The sequence below is a fragment of the Plectropomus leopardus genome, chromosome 13 (genome assembly GCF_026936395.1).
Source record: "Plectropomus leopardus strain MGB_pleo_1.0 chromosome 13, ASM2693639v1, whole genome shotgun sequence".
Taxonomy (NCBI): Eukaryota; Metazoa; Chordata; class Actinopteri; order Perciformes; family Serranidae; genus Plectropomus; species Plectropomus leopardus.
Window position 1 is genome coordinate 15,169,463 of NC_142188.1, and position 16,337 is coordinate 15,185,799.

At 35.5% G+C, this 16,337-nt stretch overlaps 3 protein-coding genes across 13 annotated transcripts; all 3 read left to right on the forward strand.

Moving 5' to 3' along the window:
- Positions 1 to 101: 101 nt before the first annotated feature.
- LOC121955056 (uncharacterized) lies at positions 102 to 4,835 on the forward strand. 6 transcript variants are annotated; one of them, XM_088086982.1, is made up of 9 exons: positions 102 to 1,564; positions 1,839 to 2,159; positions 2,281 to 2,649; positions 2,872 to 3,001; positions 3,412 to 3,506; positions 3,603 to 3,637; positions 4,248 to 4,325; positions 4,461 to 4,532; positions 4,672 to 4,835. In XM_088086982.1, the coding sequence occupies exons 1-9, from the start codon at positions 1,519 to 1,521 to the stop codon at positions 4,726 to 4,728; spliced, it is 1,203 nt and encodes a 400-aa protein (XP_087943108.1). In that variant the 5' UTR covers positions 102 to 1,518; the 3' UTR covers positions 4,729 to 4,835. The 6 variants fall into 6 exon arrangements, with proteins under 6 accessions (XP_087943108.1, XP_087943109.1, XP_087943106.1 ...); XM_088086983.1 differs by lacking the exon at positions 1,839 to 2,159 and having other exon boundaries at positions 103 to 1,564; XM_088086980.1 differs by lacking the exon at positions 102 to 1,564 and having other exon boundaries at positions 1,583 to 2,159; positions 3,412 to 3,503.
- Positions 4,750 to 10,127, forward strand: LOC121955057 (polymeric immunoglobulin receptor-like). 3 transcript variants are annotated; one of them, XM_088086986.1, is made up of 10 exons: positions 4,750 to 5,420; positions 5,649 to 5,966; positions 6,102 to 6,401; positions 6,534 to 6,624; positions 7,126 to 7,223; positions 7,335 to 7,369; positions 8,615 to 8,671; positions 8,985 to 9,041; positions 9,219 to 9,293; positions 9,442 to 10,127. In XM_088086986.1, exons 1-10 carry the CDS (start codon positions 5,375 to 5,377, stop codon positions 9,487 to 9,489), a joined length of 1,125 nt encoding a protein of 374 aa, XP_087943112.1. In that variant the 5' UTR covers positions 4,750 to 5,374; the 3' UTR covers positions 9,490 to 10,127. The 3 variants fall into 3 exon arrangements, with proteins under 3 accessions (XP_087943112.1, XP_042358791.1, XP_042358792.1); XM_042502857.2 differs by having other exon boundaries at positions 4,752 to 5,420; positions 6,531 to 6,624; XM_042502858.2 differs by having other exon boundaries at positions 4,752 to 5,420; positions 6,531 to 6,624; positions 9,445 to 10,127.
- Positions 10,128 to 10,262: 135 nt separating this feature from the next.
- Positions 10,263 to 14,807, forward strand: LOC121954635 (polymeric immunoglobulin receptor-like). Of its 4 annotated transcripts, none has more exons than XM_088086984.1 (9): positions 10,263 to 10,430; positions 10,680 to 10,991; positions 11,185 to 11,490; positions 11,648 to 11,887; positions 12,019 to 12,053; positions 12,751 to 12,783; positions 13,121 to 13,177; positions 13,355 to 13,420; positions 13,986 to 14,802. In XM_088086984.1, the coding sequence occupies exons 1-9, from the start codon at positions 10,385 to 10,387 to the stop codon at positions 14,046 to 14,048; spliced, it is 1,158 nt and encodes a 385-aa protein (XP_087943110.1). In that variant the 5' UTR covers positions 10,263 to 10,384; the 3' UTR covers positions 14,049 to 14,802. The 4 variants fall into 4 exon arrangements, with proteins under 4 accessions (XP_087943110.1, XP_042358206.2, XP_042358207.2 ...); XM_042502272.2 differs by having other exon boundaries at positions 13,355 to 13,429; positions 13,986 to 14,801; XM_042502273.2 differs by lacking the exon at positions 13,121 to 13,177 and having other exon boundaries at positions 13,355 to 13,429; positions 13,986 to 14,807.
- The last annotated feature ends 1,530 nt before the right edge of the window (positions 14,808 to 16,337 follow it).

Sequence of the window (16,337 nt, forward strand, 5' to 3'; positions counted from 1 at the left end):
CTGTCAAAATTTAAAATGTGTCACCGTGAAGATGTGTGCAGAAGAGTTTGCTGCATGTCTCCTTTCAGACATTCAAAACCTAAAAAGCAGAAGGTAAGAAATTGAGTAACTGATTTGTAAGCTTCAGACGTTAGCATGTATGGCTGACTACAGTAGCCTCCTACTATTTCTGAGGTTCAGGACTGGCATATCATTAGGGACTGTTTGTTACTTATGTGGGGGGAGGGAGTGGTGCAAAAAAGTGAGGTATTTAACCCTTTGAAACCTGGAGCTGCATCACTTTTTCTTCTATTAGCATGTTCACCCAACTATCGACTACTGCAGAGTCAGCTGACCCAGAGTCAGCTGTGTAAACGCTGATTGTAAGCTTTCCCATTGCATGAAGTCAGATGTTAGCGAGTTTTCTGTAAAGTGGGAATGAGGCTTTATTTTCGTGCTGTTTGTTTGTTGCATTGGCCCCAATACCTACATTTGGTGTGAATATGAAAATGCATGGTTAGGGCCTTTTTATGTTGCAGGGAGGGCAGTGCATTTTCCCCCAGTCACTCAGGGAAGCTCAAGGAAAAGTATATAGCTTATCAGTGAATAAAATAAAAATAAATAAAAGTCATACCAAAGCCACCCTCCTCCTCTGATAAATAAAGAACAGCCCCTTAGCTAAGTACATTCTTTTGTGGGATCGGTTTGGGGCTGAAATATCCACTGTGTTTTAGGGCTGGGTGATGTGGAGAAAGTCAAATATCAGAAGATTTTTGAACATATACCTTTGCATCAATATTGCCAAAATATTGTAGGGTTATTTTTTGGTGCTTTGACAAAATATTTCCACAATTAGAGTTTTTATAAATATTAATTTAGTGACTAAAGGCAAATCATAGAGGATATCTAGACGATATCACAATCTCAGTATAATACTGATACATTGCTCAGGCCTACTGTGTTGGAGTCAGTCCCCGTTACAGACAGCATATCATAATGCAGCAGCTCTGTCCTGCTCTCTATTGAGGTTTGAGTTTTCAAACTTTAAGTTTGCACATTTAGAAACTGTAGGAACTGTTGGATTTTCATCTGAAGTTTATTTTTATTTAAATTATTTGTGAACCATATCTCTTACAAATGGAGGCTACATACATATATATTCTCGAAAGAGTTGTTGCTTGAGATTTTGGAGTTATTCACAGATTTCTCACAGACAACTTGCAGGTCTTAAATTAAATGTCAAATTTTAGCTTCATTTTTATTTAGATGTAGGCTAGGGAAAAACATACATTGTTAAACATAAACGTTTATACTGAACATGTGTTACACTAAAGGCGGTAAATAAAAATTTATAGCTACTCATAAAATGTACTGTTATAGTCTTGCAAAACAAGCAGTACATTGTTTTAATGCTATAAAAAACTATGACCAGAAGATTTACAACAGGACCAGGATAACATTGCTAAGAAATGAGGAAGTGGCTGAATAAGAGTTACCCATCATAACACTGAGATCATTTACTCACAACATCGAGCGGACATGGCCTCTCTATACGTGCTTCAACTAATACTTGCTGGACTCATGGGTAAGTCAGCTAAATCCTTTATAAGACAGCTATACATAAATGATAGGTTCATTATTAAAAACAATGTTGTTAATGATATATGGCTGTTTAGAAATACAATTTGAGTCTTAAATTTTTAGTGCCAACAATATTTACTAATGTGTTTTGATGAAAACAGTTAAGCATGATTACTAGCTGGTAAAAAAAACGAGTTCTGTAGTTATGTCTGTTGGTGATATACACAAAGCATTTGCACCCATCACTAGTACACTAAGTTTCTGCTGTTTTATGTTAGGAATTCACAGTAAAATTGTGACAGTGAGTCAAGTGTCCGTCAAGGCCAGAGACTCCATCTCCATCCCGTGTCTCTATGAGCCAGGCGACATAAAAGATGTGAAATACTTGTGTAAAGTAAAAACATGGGGCTCATGCCTGAAAACAGTTACAACAAAGGAGCCAGATGATTCAGGAAAGTTTTCAATCTCTGATGACCCAAAACAAAGAATCTTCACTGTTACCATCAATGATCTGAGCGATGAGGACATTAGTTACAGTTGTGCTGTGGAAAAACGTTTCCTGGATGTTAAAAAACGTTTTGAGCTGTCAGTCACCGCAGGTAATTTCAGTTTAAATGTTTGAAACACACTTGAAATTCTTTCTGTAAACTTCTTGGTGAAAATAGGTGAGATTTTCACTTGCATGTCTTGATCATAAAATCAGGCTGTGCTTTTGTCAAGGTGTGCCGAGTCTGTATGTAGACCAACAGGAAATAACAGCATTTGAAGGTGGAAGTGTGACTGTCAGATGTTTCTTTAAAAGAAGAAAAGTAACAAAGTGGTGCAAGCTGAACAACGGCTGTGTGGAAGGTCCAACTGGATCAATAGATGAAACAACTGTGAAAATTGATACCAGTGTCGCCAATGTTTTCACTGTGACCATGAGTGGACTGAGGCCGGAGAGCAATGGTTGGTATTTGTGCTACAAGAAAGACTTTCAGATGCCAGTTCATATAGCTGTTCTTCAGTTAACCCCAACTACAACTACAATGACTCCCAGTACAGCAAGTACGTCAAATACAGCAACTACAATCACCGCCAATACAGCAAGTAAGATACTAACCATTTTCTAATTTCTTAAATTAGCAATCTATTATAATAAGTGGACATGAAATGATAATCCAAGTAAAATCCTGTTTTGCATTATAGAATATATTTATGATGTTCACTTTGAAAATCTGGGAATGACTACATGATTATCCACGATATGCAGTTTAAAAATGCATCACCTTCAGTGTGAAGTAACATGAATTTTCACATCTATTTATTCAGACATTACAAGGACACTTCCAGTCACTACCCAGCATTCCTCCCCACTTACGAGTGCAGAGCCACATACAGCTCAGCCCACCGACTCCACCGTAAACAGGACAGCTGGAGAGAACCTGCAAGATAACAAGGAGTCAGTACCTTTTCTTTATTTCACTTTGAAGGGTTAAATAAGTTCAGATCTGGTTAACAACTTCTCCTTTCCCTTCCTTATTGCTTGCAGCACAACAGATATCCTGTACACTTATCTTTCCAAAAGACTAAAGCACATATTTGTGCATGAAAGTGATTTTTTTTTTGTTCACTCTTGAGCATGCACTTTTTTGTTGCATTATAGTGTATAATAAAGCAGTTTCTTTCAGCTAAACTCCATGTTACTCATGAATGAAGTGCAGTTGCCTTTATTCTAATTGAATACATTCAATTTTTGTTTTATATATTCAAACTATAAAAGAGGTATGTGTACATAAGCTAATTTTAGACAGCATAAATAACCCTTTGATGTGTGGTTAAGCGTACCTCTGATCTGCATTTTTCCTCTAGCTCCAATTTGGTGATAGTCCTCACCACCACCCTCAGCTTACTGCTGTTGATTGTTCCTGCTGCTTTTTTCGGATTGAAGATGATGAACAAATGTAGTGAGTCTGCTCTAATCTCAGCTAAATCAAATTCAGTTATCACATATCTGTCATTTTATAATTGTTTTTTTTTTTCTGAAAATGTATGCCTTTTAGATAAACGTAACCCTGAGCGTTCTGACATCACTGCGGTAAGATATAAACATGTATCTCATTACGCGTAAAGTAATAAACGTATGGTTATAGTCCTCATTGGCATATTTCTTCTTTGCTTGGTAAAAAAAAAACATTTTACAGGTAGTCCCAATTTGGACTGATCATACATACAACACGTGACGTAGACAGGTTTTGAGAAACGAAAAAAGTGTCTTACTCAGTCCTGATATAACTGCACTGACTGTAACTGTCTTAAAATGACTACATCTACCTAAGCGTGGCAGGGTACAGTAGGGTAAATATAGACCTTGTTTTACGAACAACCATGAATTTTTAAACCCAAAGAGGAAATAGCATACTGCGCACTGTATACAAATGCCTTTTGCTCCTATGGTTATCAGAAGGTTTTCTTACATTTAAGATGGTCTTGGAAGGGGTGTTTGATAGCTGGCCTGTCTGTGATACCAATGGTTAATCAGTGTTCAACGTAACATTGACATACACTCCATAAAGGCAAACCTCTGACAACTTTTCAGGATCTATTCAAATTAACCAAACTGTCCAGTTCGACAGGAGAAAGCAAATAACTGTAATGTTATGTCGTATACAATAAGGTTAATGTAAGATGTCAAATTCATCCCTCAGGGCTTACACACTGGGAGTGATCCTGATGTGCACTACGCTACCATTGTTCACAATCAACATGTGGCAGCTCAGCAGAGGGTAAGCCAGATGAGAACATTTTATTTTGTTAAACACAATATGAAAAAAATCAATAGTGTCCGAAAACAGTTTTGCCTTTTTTTGTATTTTTCTTTCCCTTGAAATGTTATCACTTTGACTTCGAATCTCATCCAGCAGAACGATATCCCTGAAGACAGTGTGACTTACTGTACCGTAATAAAGGATAGTATGCAAGTGAAACAGATGGTATGTGGATAATTTATAATCCATTAAGGAATCTCAATACATCAGCTGTCTGTTAATAACTCAAATAGATTAGTATTGTGGGTTATGATTAGCTCATAATTAATCAGTATTTTCTTCTCTGCTTGTTTTCTCTCATTAGATTGAACCAGTAGATGGAAGTTTGAGCAACAGCACACTACACACTAAAACAGATTAAGTAAGATCAAAAGTTTTAATATCGACCAAAAGCAGAACAGAGGCAAGTGAAAATGACCACATTTAGGAAAAGACTTTGTCATTAAATTAGTAAAATGGTTTAGCTTACTCAGTTGTGTTGCTCCTTTTACCACCTAGGTGACCTCTTGCACTTGAATACTGTCCTGATCCGGGGAGGACATTTATTCATTTATTCATTTTCATCTCTAGTCCTGCTACACTGGCTTTAACAAGATCCACTGCATTTGCTTCTATATCACATTTTTCATCTGTATCTTTATTTTCTTTTTCATTTCCTCATCATTTTTATAAAAGAAATTAAAATAATTTAGCTTCTTTTGGTAAACAATGTGACAAATGTGTTTATGATAACAAAGCCTTTAATTTTTGTTTCTCACCTTAAACATTTTATTGATGTTTGTTCCATTACTGTTAAGCACTTTGTAAGTCAGGTTTCATATACTCACATACTCAAAGCAAAATGTAGCCACGTTATTATGTCATCATGAAACCGAATGAACAAAATTGCCTAAAAGGAAGAGGAAGAGACAGTTGAAAGTGCAGGTTTAGTAACATAAGCAAGAAGGGAATTAGTCTGTCAGTGCATTGGTCCATATCATTCTGCCTTGCTCTGCTGACTCACTGACATGGCTGCTCATCTCAGAGTTCTTCTTTTCATCACCGGGCTGACAGGTCAGTAGACGTGTAATTTTATTTGAACAGATGTTTAGTTTTGTGCTTGAGCTGGTTATGTCAATACTTAACTACTTCTGTCAATACTTAAGTATTAAAATGACACTCAGATGAGTAATACACCAGTTTGTCTTCAGATTATATGTAATTTGGGGACAATTACATGTAAGAGGAATATTGTTGGCTATATATACAGTACGTAAAATGCTGGAAATGCTCTTGTTGCAGGAATTTACAGCATGACCACGGTCAGTGAAGTTTCAGTGACAACTGGAGCTTCTATAGTTATCCCATGTCTTTATGACTCACAGTACATCAACAATGTGAAAGCCTTGTGTAAAGGATATTACTGGACCTACTGTTCTTTTAAAGTTAAAACAAACCAGCAAAATTCTGCAAAGTTTTCAATCTCTGATGACAAACGTCGAAGAATCTTCACTGTGACTATAAACCATCTGACGACTGAGGACACTGATTACTGGTGCGTTGTGGAGATTGCTCGAGGGGGATATGTTAGAAAGTATTTTCACCTGGCAGTCACCACAGGTAACAGCCTTTAAATCATCTTTACGCACATTTCAAATACTTTGTGATTTTTTGACAACGGGGAAAAACTAGAGGCAGGGTTTCACTGTTGTCAGTCTACCCAACGGTTTTCTGTTGAAATCTTTTTCCTTTTAGGTATACCCAGTCTATATGTGGCTCAACAGGAGATGACAGGATTTATTGGAGACGACATGACCATCAGTTGTCACTACAGAAACTCTGGAGGCGTAAATTGGTGCAAGCTGGGCGGCTCCTGTGTGACAAGTTCATCTGGATCAATACATGGAACAAAAGTGACTATCATCAGGAGAGTCCCCGGTGTTTTCACTGTAACTATGAGTGGACTGAAGATGGAGAGCAGCGGCTGGTATTATTGTGTTAAAGGAGACTTACAGATGCCAGTGCATGTAACTGTTACTGTGAAACCTACCACTGGTGAGTACTTCAGTATTTCTCAGGTACAGCCATTTCATTTGATTTAACATTGAAGAGATAAAAGGCATAGATATTGTAATTTTACTCTACTTATACTTGTCTTGTTTTGAATTATATCCACTCTCGCAGCAGCAGACAGTTTCTCCAGCTTATCACCCACTCCTAATCCCATTTCTGGTACTGGTGATGGCCCAAATGGTACAATTAAAAATGGACAGAGCAGGTCAGTCTTTGTATTTGCATTCAAAGTTAAGGGAACCTAAATCTAAATATTTTCCTCATAGATGTTCTATTATATTGTATTGTTGCATTGTTTAAAGTAAATAAAATGCAGTTTGTAAATACCATCAGCAAAACTGAAAGTAAAAGTCGACCCCAGATTCACCTTTGTTTGAAATTTGGCCTTACAGTATTTCAGTGTTGTGTCTCTTGGATGCCTTCTGCTTGTGATCTAACACCTCTACCTGTTAATAAAGCTCCAACCTCAAATGTTGTGTTGTGCAGGTACTTGCCCGTAAATGTCCCAAACACAGAAAGACAGAAAGAAAATCCAGCCATAGGGCAGTCTCTGCAGAAAAAATACACAGTCACACACTTCTAGTGGGTCATAAGTGATGATTAAATGATTACCTACAGACAGTCTTTTCAGGAAAATTCTGCATTGCATATCTTTAAAACAGAACAGCTTAACTAATTTGTGTCATGTTGTTAAAATGGTGCACAGAGCTTCGTTTCTCCTAAAGAGCCTCCTGATTCCTCTGGGTTTGTTGGTCCTCATTGTCGTGGTGGCCTTGTTCATCTGGTGTTTGCTGAAAAGACACAGTAAGTAACATTTGAAAGTTTGATTCATCCAGTTTATACAAAATATATTTAAATTTATTTACTTTAAATTTAGACAATTTTGCATTGCCAACTTTTTTGATTAACTTTTAGAACAGACCAAAGCCGAATCATCAGCCACAACAACGGTAAGATATGAGGACTAATACTCCATCATGATTTCTTTTTACAAGAAGTACATCAAGTCACAGTATTTAGGTAAAGGTCCTATCATGGTTATATGCTTTAGTGATACCAAGAGTACCGTAAATTGTACAAGGTTATTATTTTCATAAAATATTTACCCTTTTTTGTTTAGTAAAATGTATTGACAGCTAAAGAATGATGACTTTTGGGATCTCCTAAATTATTTTTTAAGTGTAATCAACCTTTTCATTTATCAAGTGAAATATGCAATTATGTACCGTGCAATTATGCTTAGACATTCATGGTTCCAAGGACAATGTATCCCAATGGCTTGCTGATCCTCTAACTTTTACTGTAGTGCTATGAGTTTTTGGTTCAGAGTGAACTGTCCCAACAACTATTTAATAGATTGACAATGAAATTTGGTTCTGACATAAACAGATGAATTTTAATACCTTTATGATCCCTTAACTTATCATCTCGGGGCATTATGGGGAAAAGCTTTTCAATTTGTCCAACACTTTGGTTTCTAGCTAAATCCTATTCCTAACATCAAAAGGCCTTGAGAAATGTGTGTATGTATGTGTGTGTGTATATATATATATATATATATATATATATATGTGTATATATATATATATATACATACATATATATATGTGTGTGTGTGTGTGTGTATGTACATGTATATATATATATATATATATATAGGGAGAGAGAGAGAGAGATCCATTTATATAGATATTCTATATAGATAGATATTTGTAGTTTTACTCAATGATAATACTTGACATCGAAGAATAAGCATATTAGTTAACCTTAAGCAAATTGCTTCTGCATTAGCATTCACCCAATTTTGGTATTAATGAACTGACTGAATTTTGTGTTTATTTTTTAATTTATGTTCTGTGCATGTTTCAGTTATGGTTATTTCTCTGATCAGATGATTAGATTAGATGCTTTTTATTTGCCTTGTAAAGAATCTAGCTGTGAAAAAAATGGCATAAAAGTATGGCAATAATACAATATCATATGAACTGTGTGATGCAAAATCCAAAACCTCAGCAGCTTCTCAATTTCAGTTCTCTGACATTTGTTTTTTTCTGTCAACACATGCTTATCTATATGTTGATTATTTTAGCATACATAATAGTTTTTTAAAAATATTTTTATAATAGTGTTTCTAATTTATGAAACTGCATAGAGCAAGGTTTGAGACAGTCCTTTGCTTTGCTCCTTCAACACAGGCTGACGGGGAAGTTACATACAGTACTGTTAAACACAAGAGAAAAGCTCCACGCCAGGTAACTCATAACTGCAGTGATATCTAGAAACAAGATGTAAAAAAAATCAATGAATACACAATCCCTGTGCAGGAGAATATAACCTGCCAGACTACGCCATTGCAGATGGATTTCTAATAGTATAAAATACATCCTGATGTGCTATATCCTTGTGAATTTTTATCAAGAGAACACAGTAACCACAGAAATCAATGATGTGTTTGCCTTTAAATAAAAGCATTCTATATGACATGGTAACTATTTAACAAGGGTGGTCATTTTAATTGAACTCAGTCTTTCTGTAAATGACATTTGTTTTGCTTCCTCAACACAGGCTGAAGAGGTTGCTGAATACTGTAATGTTGGCCTCAAGAAAAAGTCATCAGGCCAGGTAACACTAACACAATAAAACTACAATTTCTATTAAACAATACAAACACCTTAAAAGGCACACAGGAACTCTCAGGGATCTAATTTCTTATAACACCAAATGCAGCTTCATAAAACAATTTGAAATTCATCAAAAGAAATGGAAAGTGTTTAATTCTCGCTCTGTTATCTTACCCAGATGTCATATCCTGCAAATGATGTGGACGTGATGTACAGTTCTGTGGTTACCGTAAAGAAAAAAAATGTAAAAAGGGTAAGTATTACAAGACAAAGTGTTTCTTCTAGTTTCTAGAATGTGACAAAAGATGTCCTCTTAGCCGATTAGTTCATTCTTTGTCAGATTTAAATAGGATTAGCTTTGTCCTTCCTTCCTGATGATCATATTAGCTTCTTTTCTTTAGCAGGTTAAAGCAGAAGACAAGGATGTCACATACAGCACATTGGGTTAGCACCACCACAGAATGTAAATGTTTGTCTTTTTTTGTCTCTATTAGTGGATTTTTATTTTTTTTTGTAAATATTTTTTGTTTTAAACTAGCGTGTTGCAAGTTGTGTGCTTTGTCATTTGGTTGTGTAGCAACGTCTTCCTTCTCCTTTTTATTTTTTTTCTGTTAAACCTTTCTAACCCTACCCTGCATTTAATCATTTGAAGATAGACGATCACATATTTAAGACATAAACATAATTTAAAACATAAACAGTAAAACATTTTGGCTTCCTTTGTTCTTGAAGCTTACTTTCCCTCGAAATACAGAGATTACTCATTAGGAACAATTGGCGCACAGTCACCTGTGATTTTTGTCAACAGAATTCAACAATTCACATTAAGGGCTTCCTCGCCATTCTGTGTTTCTATATTTTTCTCTATTTTCCTATGTGTTTCTCTCACTTTTGACAGTCTAGGCGTGCCTACTTTCAATTGCCAAAAAGTGATCTGAAACCATGGCAGGAAACAATTAGCATACATCTCTGTGCATAATATTTTCATTGTCTGACAGTTAGTTATGTCAAGAAAATCCTAATTTTATTAATCATTCAATTGTTTCAACTGCCATGTCTTAAATAAATGAAGATAATTCAGCCCATACACTTGGAGTGCTGGTCTTTTCATTGTAAATGTTGTATTCACTAGACTTCACATTCACATCTATATGATCTATATGGTGTGCTGTAGCTGCATAGATATACATTACCTAACTAACTAATGTAAGACAACTTCCTTACAGTAGAGGAAGACCAATTTTAACTTTTGCATTTGTGTATTTTGGAAAATGAGGAAGTAGACAATCATGCTTACAGTCCACTGGTTCATGTCAATTTGTGACATTTTTGACTCTTACCGACATGGCTGTTCATCTCTGCTTTTTTCTCATCATCTCTGCACTAACAGGTCAGTCGCAGTAATAATTTTATAGTTTTTTACATATATTCTATACTTACAGCGGTTATGTCAGAAAATTATAATTCTAACTGTCCATTTGACAATCAGTGTCATTCAGTTTTGTATATTTATGTATTTTGAAGATTACGGTGAGCTAATATAAAACAACAGCTAATATGAACAATAGCCATGTTATACAAAGGAAGATTATTGTATTTGAATATTTCCACTGAAACGCTCTCTGTGCTCTTGTTGCAGGAATTCACAGCATAACAACAGTCAGTAAAGTGCCAGTGAAAGCTGGAGATCCAATTTCTATTCCATGTCTCTATGGCTCACAATATGTCAACCATGTGAAATATTTGTGCAGAGGATATTACTGGAACCATTGCTCATATGCAGTTAAAACAAACCGAGAAAATTCAGGAAATTTTTTAATCTCTGATGACAAAATCCACAGAATCTTCACTGTGACTATAAAAGGCCCGAAAGATAAAGATTACTGGTGTGCTGTGGAGGTTAATGGAGGGTCAGATGATGGAGCGTATTTTCACCTGTCACTCACTAGTGGTAAGAGCCCTTACATTATCTTTATTTACATTTAAAAACTTTAGTGAACGCAACTGTGTCACTAAAAAGTAATAAGAATAAATGTTTTGTTTGAGGACTGTATTTATCCACCAGTTGTAACTCCAGCATCTCTGAAACATCACCAGAATGTACCAAAGAATACCACAATTTTAACTTTTTGTTCTCCTTAAAGGTAAACCCAGTCTATATGTGGATCGTCAGGAGATGACAGGATTTATTGGAGACAACATAACCATCAGCTGTCACTACAGAAACTCTGTAGTGACAGATATAAAGTGGTGCAGGCTTGGCAGCTCCTGTGTGACAAGTTCATCTGGATCAATACATGGAACAAGAGTGACTGTCATCAGGAGTGTCCCCAATGTTTACAATGTGACTATGAGTGGACTGAAGACGGAGAGCAGCGGCTGGTATTATTGTGTGAAAGGAGACTTACAAGTGCCAGTGCATTTAACTGTTAATGAGAAAAACACCACCAGTAAGTATTAAGTAATTATGAATGCTAAGCATAATGTTGTAAATGAAAAATATTTGTCAATTAAAGTCATATGTAATTTTTTTTTACATTAAAAAAAGCTGTTAAACAATCTTATTACCCACTCCTGAACCTGTGAATCTCACCCTCCTTTTTGCAGACCAGACACTTAGCACAGGTCAGGGTAAACAAAGGTCAGATGCCTTTTTATTTGCATACAACTACAGTACAGTGTTGGAATGTCTAAACAAGTCTGTTCATTTTAATCCATTTGCACTGTGTACTTTAAATGTATATAGCAGATCTCCAGGAGACCTAACGCATTTGATCATCCCCCTGGGTTTGCTGATCTTCATTGCAATGGTGGCTTTGTTCATCTGGTTTATGCTCAGAAGATACAGTGAGTCTACACATAATTTTGATTAATCCAATTCATGCCTGAACTGTTTGTTATTTATGCACATTTTACCATAATTATTATCACTGAGCATTGATAGTCACTAATGGGAGATTTTGTTGCTTGACTTTTAGAGCAGACCAAAGCAGAATCATTAGCCAGAACAACGGTAAGATATGTTGATGCTACTTTTACAAAGGAGACTTGTATCATGGCCATTTGCTTAATATAACACTGTAATGATACCAAGCAAAATCAAGAGTAAACATTTCGGAGACTATACTGTACTGGCCCTTTGCAGCTGCAGGACTAGTGTTTCACTGTACATGTACATTTTATATAACATTAATATTGAATTAATTATCAATTATCATTCTCGTGAATTTTTCATAGTAAATTAGAGTAAGGCATTGCAATTTTGTTTTATACACAAAGGTAGATTTAAGGTGCTGTGCAGAGAGATTTAAAACAATGAAGTTAAAATAACAATTCAAAGTTAAAACAATAGAATTAAAACACAAGAGAACATAACCGTGAAAGAATAAGCAAATAATAATGATAATCATTGAAAATAATATAAAGAAAATAAGACCTTGGGTTTTAAAAATGTTCAGTAAGAGCCAAGCACTTGTCAATAATAAGGTTTTCAGTTTGGTTTTTTAAAAAATACAATTGTTGGGGCATTTCTTACATCTTGGGGCAGCCCTGTGGCTGGGCTGTATAATGACCAAAAAAAGTAAGTGCTGAAAGACAGAAATGTACTTGAGAGCATCTCTGATCACATTTATAGGCTTAATGAATAAACCAGTTAAGGTTATTGGTTCATACTTTCCATTCATGTTCTATATTCTGCTCTTTCAACACAGGCTAAAGAGGAAGTAACATACAATACTGTTAAGGTAAGGAACTAATATGCATATTATTAGGGCTAAACCTTTTGTTTCTACTTGATCTAAAAACAAAAACCACCTTAATTTAAAACTTTTTTTTTTTTTCCTATTGTATGAAATATGGTTTTCTGAAAGTGCAGCAAAGATATTTGCTAAACTCTTATGGTAATTCCTCTGATCACATGTTTGCCTGAAAAGGAAGTATTTATATAAAATGGTTTTCTATGGTTTTCTTTTTTTATTTATTTTTTGACAAGGGTCATGTTGATGTAATTTAATCAGATGTTGTCTAATATAATAGTGTAAAACATTTTTGTGAAAAATATTTGGTTCGTGTCTTTATCAGGCTGACGAGGAAGTAACATACAGCGACGTTAAGTACATGAAAAAAACTTCAGATAAGGTAGCCCAAAGTCACTTAAACCACAACTTATATTACACAACATGAGTACACAAAAAGACAAACAAGTTCACCTAAATAGCTTTTATTAATCATACACATTCACAATTGAATAAAGCGAAAGTATTTTTTAAAATTAATTGATCACTGTTGCACGTTTGCCTCTTCTCTCTTACCCAGAGGTCAGATGTTAAGAGTGATGAGGACGTGACGTACAGCTCTGTGGTTACTGTTCAACACCAAACTGTATAAAAGGTAAATTTCAAAAGATCCAAACCCAGCTTCATACTGTTTCTCACATACTGTACAGAGTGTACTTTTTTCCACATTAAGCCTCACTAGCAGCATGGCTCTATGGATGGCAATATCAGTAAGTCTGTCTGTCTGTACGTTCACCGCTGTGGTCCAGCCTAAAATATCAACAGTTATGGGATGGATTACTGCAAAATTGGGTACAGATAGTCCTGAAGTCCAGAGGATGTATTTTAACAACTTTGGTGATCCATTAACTTTTTATCTGGCGCCATCATCAGGTCATTTTTTAAATTTCTGATTTCTGACCAAATACCTGCAAACCAAATGATATTCCCATCTGCCTCAGCTCAATTTGTGTTTTGTGCTTATTAGCAAATGTCAGCATGTTAACACACAAAACCAAGATGATGAAAATGCACATTCTTTCTTAAAATCAGTGTGTTAGCGGTGTCAGTGTGGACAAGTCATCAGAGAGCTGCTAGTGTGGTGGTAGACTCTTGGTTTGGTTTATCTTTGATCTTCCTTCTAATTGTTTTTTTCTCCTGTTCTGCAACAGGTTAAAGGAAAAGATGAGGATATAACACACAGCAGTTTGGCTCAGCACCAGCAAAAGCTGTAAATGTCATCCCCACCCTACATCTCAACCACTTATAAAAGGTTGAGAGCATCTTTAGTGGCTACGGAGCCTGCAGGAGAAATGTTATGACCCTATTTTTTTGTTTTTGATTTTAGTCTGTACTTTTGTCATGAACACTGATGTTTCTTAAGTGCTGATTTAAAATGAATGATGATGTATATTCAGCTCCTCTGGTTGATACACCTCTTTCCTGATGTTATTTTCTTTTTGTGTTTTCATATGTTGTGTTTGCTTTTAACTTTGCATGTGTGTCTACGCTATACATGTAGATTAAACTTTAAATAGTGCACAGATGTATTCTTTGTGGCAGTAGATGTAAAAATGAATATTATATAAAAGTTGTTATAATCTTACTGTAAGCCCAATTAGAGCAATGTATGTTATTTAAACATTTTCCAAGACTCCCACGGAAGATTCTAATAAAATGTTGTTTTTAACAAAAAAACCAAAACATTTTGTTTGCACCTTCACTGAAGAGGAAGGACAATGCTGCAATATTTAGCACGTAAGTAAAAAGAGGTAGCACTATATCACTGACATCCTAACTTGCGCTACCCAGTATTAGTAGACAAAACCACACGTTATACCCACATAGCATGTAAAATCAGGAAATAAAAAAGCAGTCTGTAAGTCATTAACTTACAGGATTTTGTAAAATGAAAGTGCATTACATGACCAGTATGATGAATAGATTTCAGACTATAAGGTACTTTTTTTTTAAACTAAGACCTTTATTAAATTACCTTTTTATTGTGTCCTTAAAATGTATATTTTGTTGATGTCATTTTGCAGTCCACACCAGTAATTGAATGAAAAAAGTTTGAATTTCATCAAAAAGGTAAACTTTCATGTCTGTCTATTCTTCTTCACCCAGAGGTCTCATGTAGAAAAGGATGAAGAAGTTCTGTGGTTAAAGCAGCAGTCAGAGGTTAAATATTAAGAGGTCAAACCCAGTCTGACACTTTTTTATGCAACGCAGTTCAGTATTTTGGGATTTTTTTTTTCTTTGCTTTTTGTTCCTCCTTGTTTTTTTTTCCTGCAACAGGTCAAAAGACCGACTGGACTGGGTTTTCAGTTATCCGTTTACATTTTATTAAGGCCAAGAGTTATGCATATTTAAGGGAGGACAGGCTGTCTGCTGATGATGTTCTCTGCTTCTCAGTCAGATTCACCCCTCACTCCTCTACAGCCAGCATGCAGATATGTCCAGCATGTCCAAATATGGTCACTTCTGGCTTCAAAATAATAAGATGGCAATGGCTAAAATGATGAACTTGAGGCTTCAGGATGGCTGTTGTCATCTACTCTTTGGTTTTGCAATAACTTCTTCTTTTTTTCTTGCAAAATGTGTTTTATATAAAAATGTAGATAAAAATTTAAAAGTTGCACAGGTGGCATACTGTGTGACAGTAGACTTTACATGATATGCCAGAAATGCTGTCATGTAATCGCAGACACTTTAAGCACAGTTAGAGTGGTGCATATTATTCACACACTTTCAAAACAAGTCTATCGTATCACATAGATTGATTGACTTAGTGCTCCAGGCTAACTGCCCTTCATGATAATGTTCTGACTATCAACATAAAACACAAATTTCTTAAAACACTGATGATCCTCTGAGCAGCAAATGTTATCAATGGCAATATAGAGGATGATGCTGCCAAAAGCTTTACTATCTCTATTACTGTTGGATGAAGGGCAAAAAGATTGCAATTGTTTCAAGGCCATGTTGTTGTTGGGGTTTTTTTTTTTTTTAAATGACACATTTCGGTCTACATGCATCTATTTCTCTAAATGTATCCGCTGGACCGTACCCTTAAATCTACAGTAAACTTATGGTAATTCCTCTGATCATGGGTAGGCCTTAAAAAGCATTTGTATGAAATGGTTCATTCTTGCTATTAAAACGAAGGTGGTCATGTTGATGTAATTGAATCTGATATAGTCTAATAAATGGTGTAAAGCCCTTTTTAAATAGTTGATTTGTGGCTTCATGATATGAAAAGGAAGTAAAATGCAGCAATTCAAGAGAGAATAAAAGGGCTGGAGCACACTGATAAGTTTATAGCCTTTACTGTGCAAACAGTAAAATGCAGCAATGTTTGGTTCATAAGAAAAAGGAGTCACTAAAACCCTAACTTGTATTTCACAATATAACTGCAAGACACATAGGTACAGTCATAGAGCATGTAAAATCAGGAAACAGAGCAGTCTGCTGCTCACTCGCCATCATGACTGTTCATCTCTGCTTGCTTCTCATCCTCACCG

Bases quoted from the DNA above. Each gene is read 5' to 3' on its own strand.
- LOC121955057 (XM_042502857.2), top strand. From the start codon at position 5,375: ATGGCTGCTCATCTCAGAGTTCTTCTTTTCATCACCGGGCTGACAG. The intron at 9,042-9,218 runs GTAACACTAACA...TATCTTACCCAG, and splicing joins AGAAAAAGTCATCAGGCCAG to ATGTCATATCCTGCAAATGA. The intron at 9,294-9,441 runs GTAAGTATTACA...TCTTTTCTTTAG, and splicing joins AGAAAAAAAATGTAAAAAGG to CAGGTTAAAGCAGAAGACAA.
- LOC121955056 (XM_042502855.2), top strand. From the start codon at position 1,766: ATGTCTGTTGGTGATATACACAAAGCATTTGCACCCATCACTAGTACA. The intron at 3,507-3,602 runs GTGAGTCTGCTC...TATGCCTTTTAG, and splicing joins GAAGATGATGAACAAATGTA to ATAAACGTAACCCTGAGCGT. The intron at 3,638-4,247 runs GTAAGATATAAA...TTCATCCCTCAG, and splicing joins AGCGTTCTGACATCACTGCG to GGCTTACACACTGGGAGTGA.
- LOC121954635 (XM_088086984.1), top strand. From the start codon at position 10,385: ATGGCTGTTCATCTCTGCTTTTTTCTCATCATCTCTGCACTAACAG. The intron at 11,888-12,018 runs GTGAGTCTACAC...CTTGACTTTTAG, and splicing joins GTTTATGCTCAGAAGATACA to AGCAGACCAAAGCAGAATCA. The intron at 13,421-13,985 runs GTATAAAAGGTA...GTTCTGCAACAG, and splicing joins TTACTGTTCAACACCAAACT to GTTAAAGGAAAAGATGAGGA.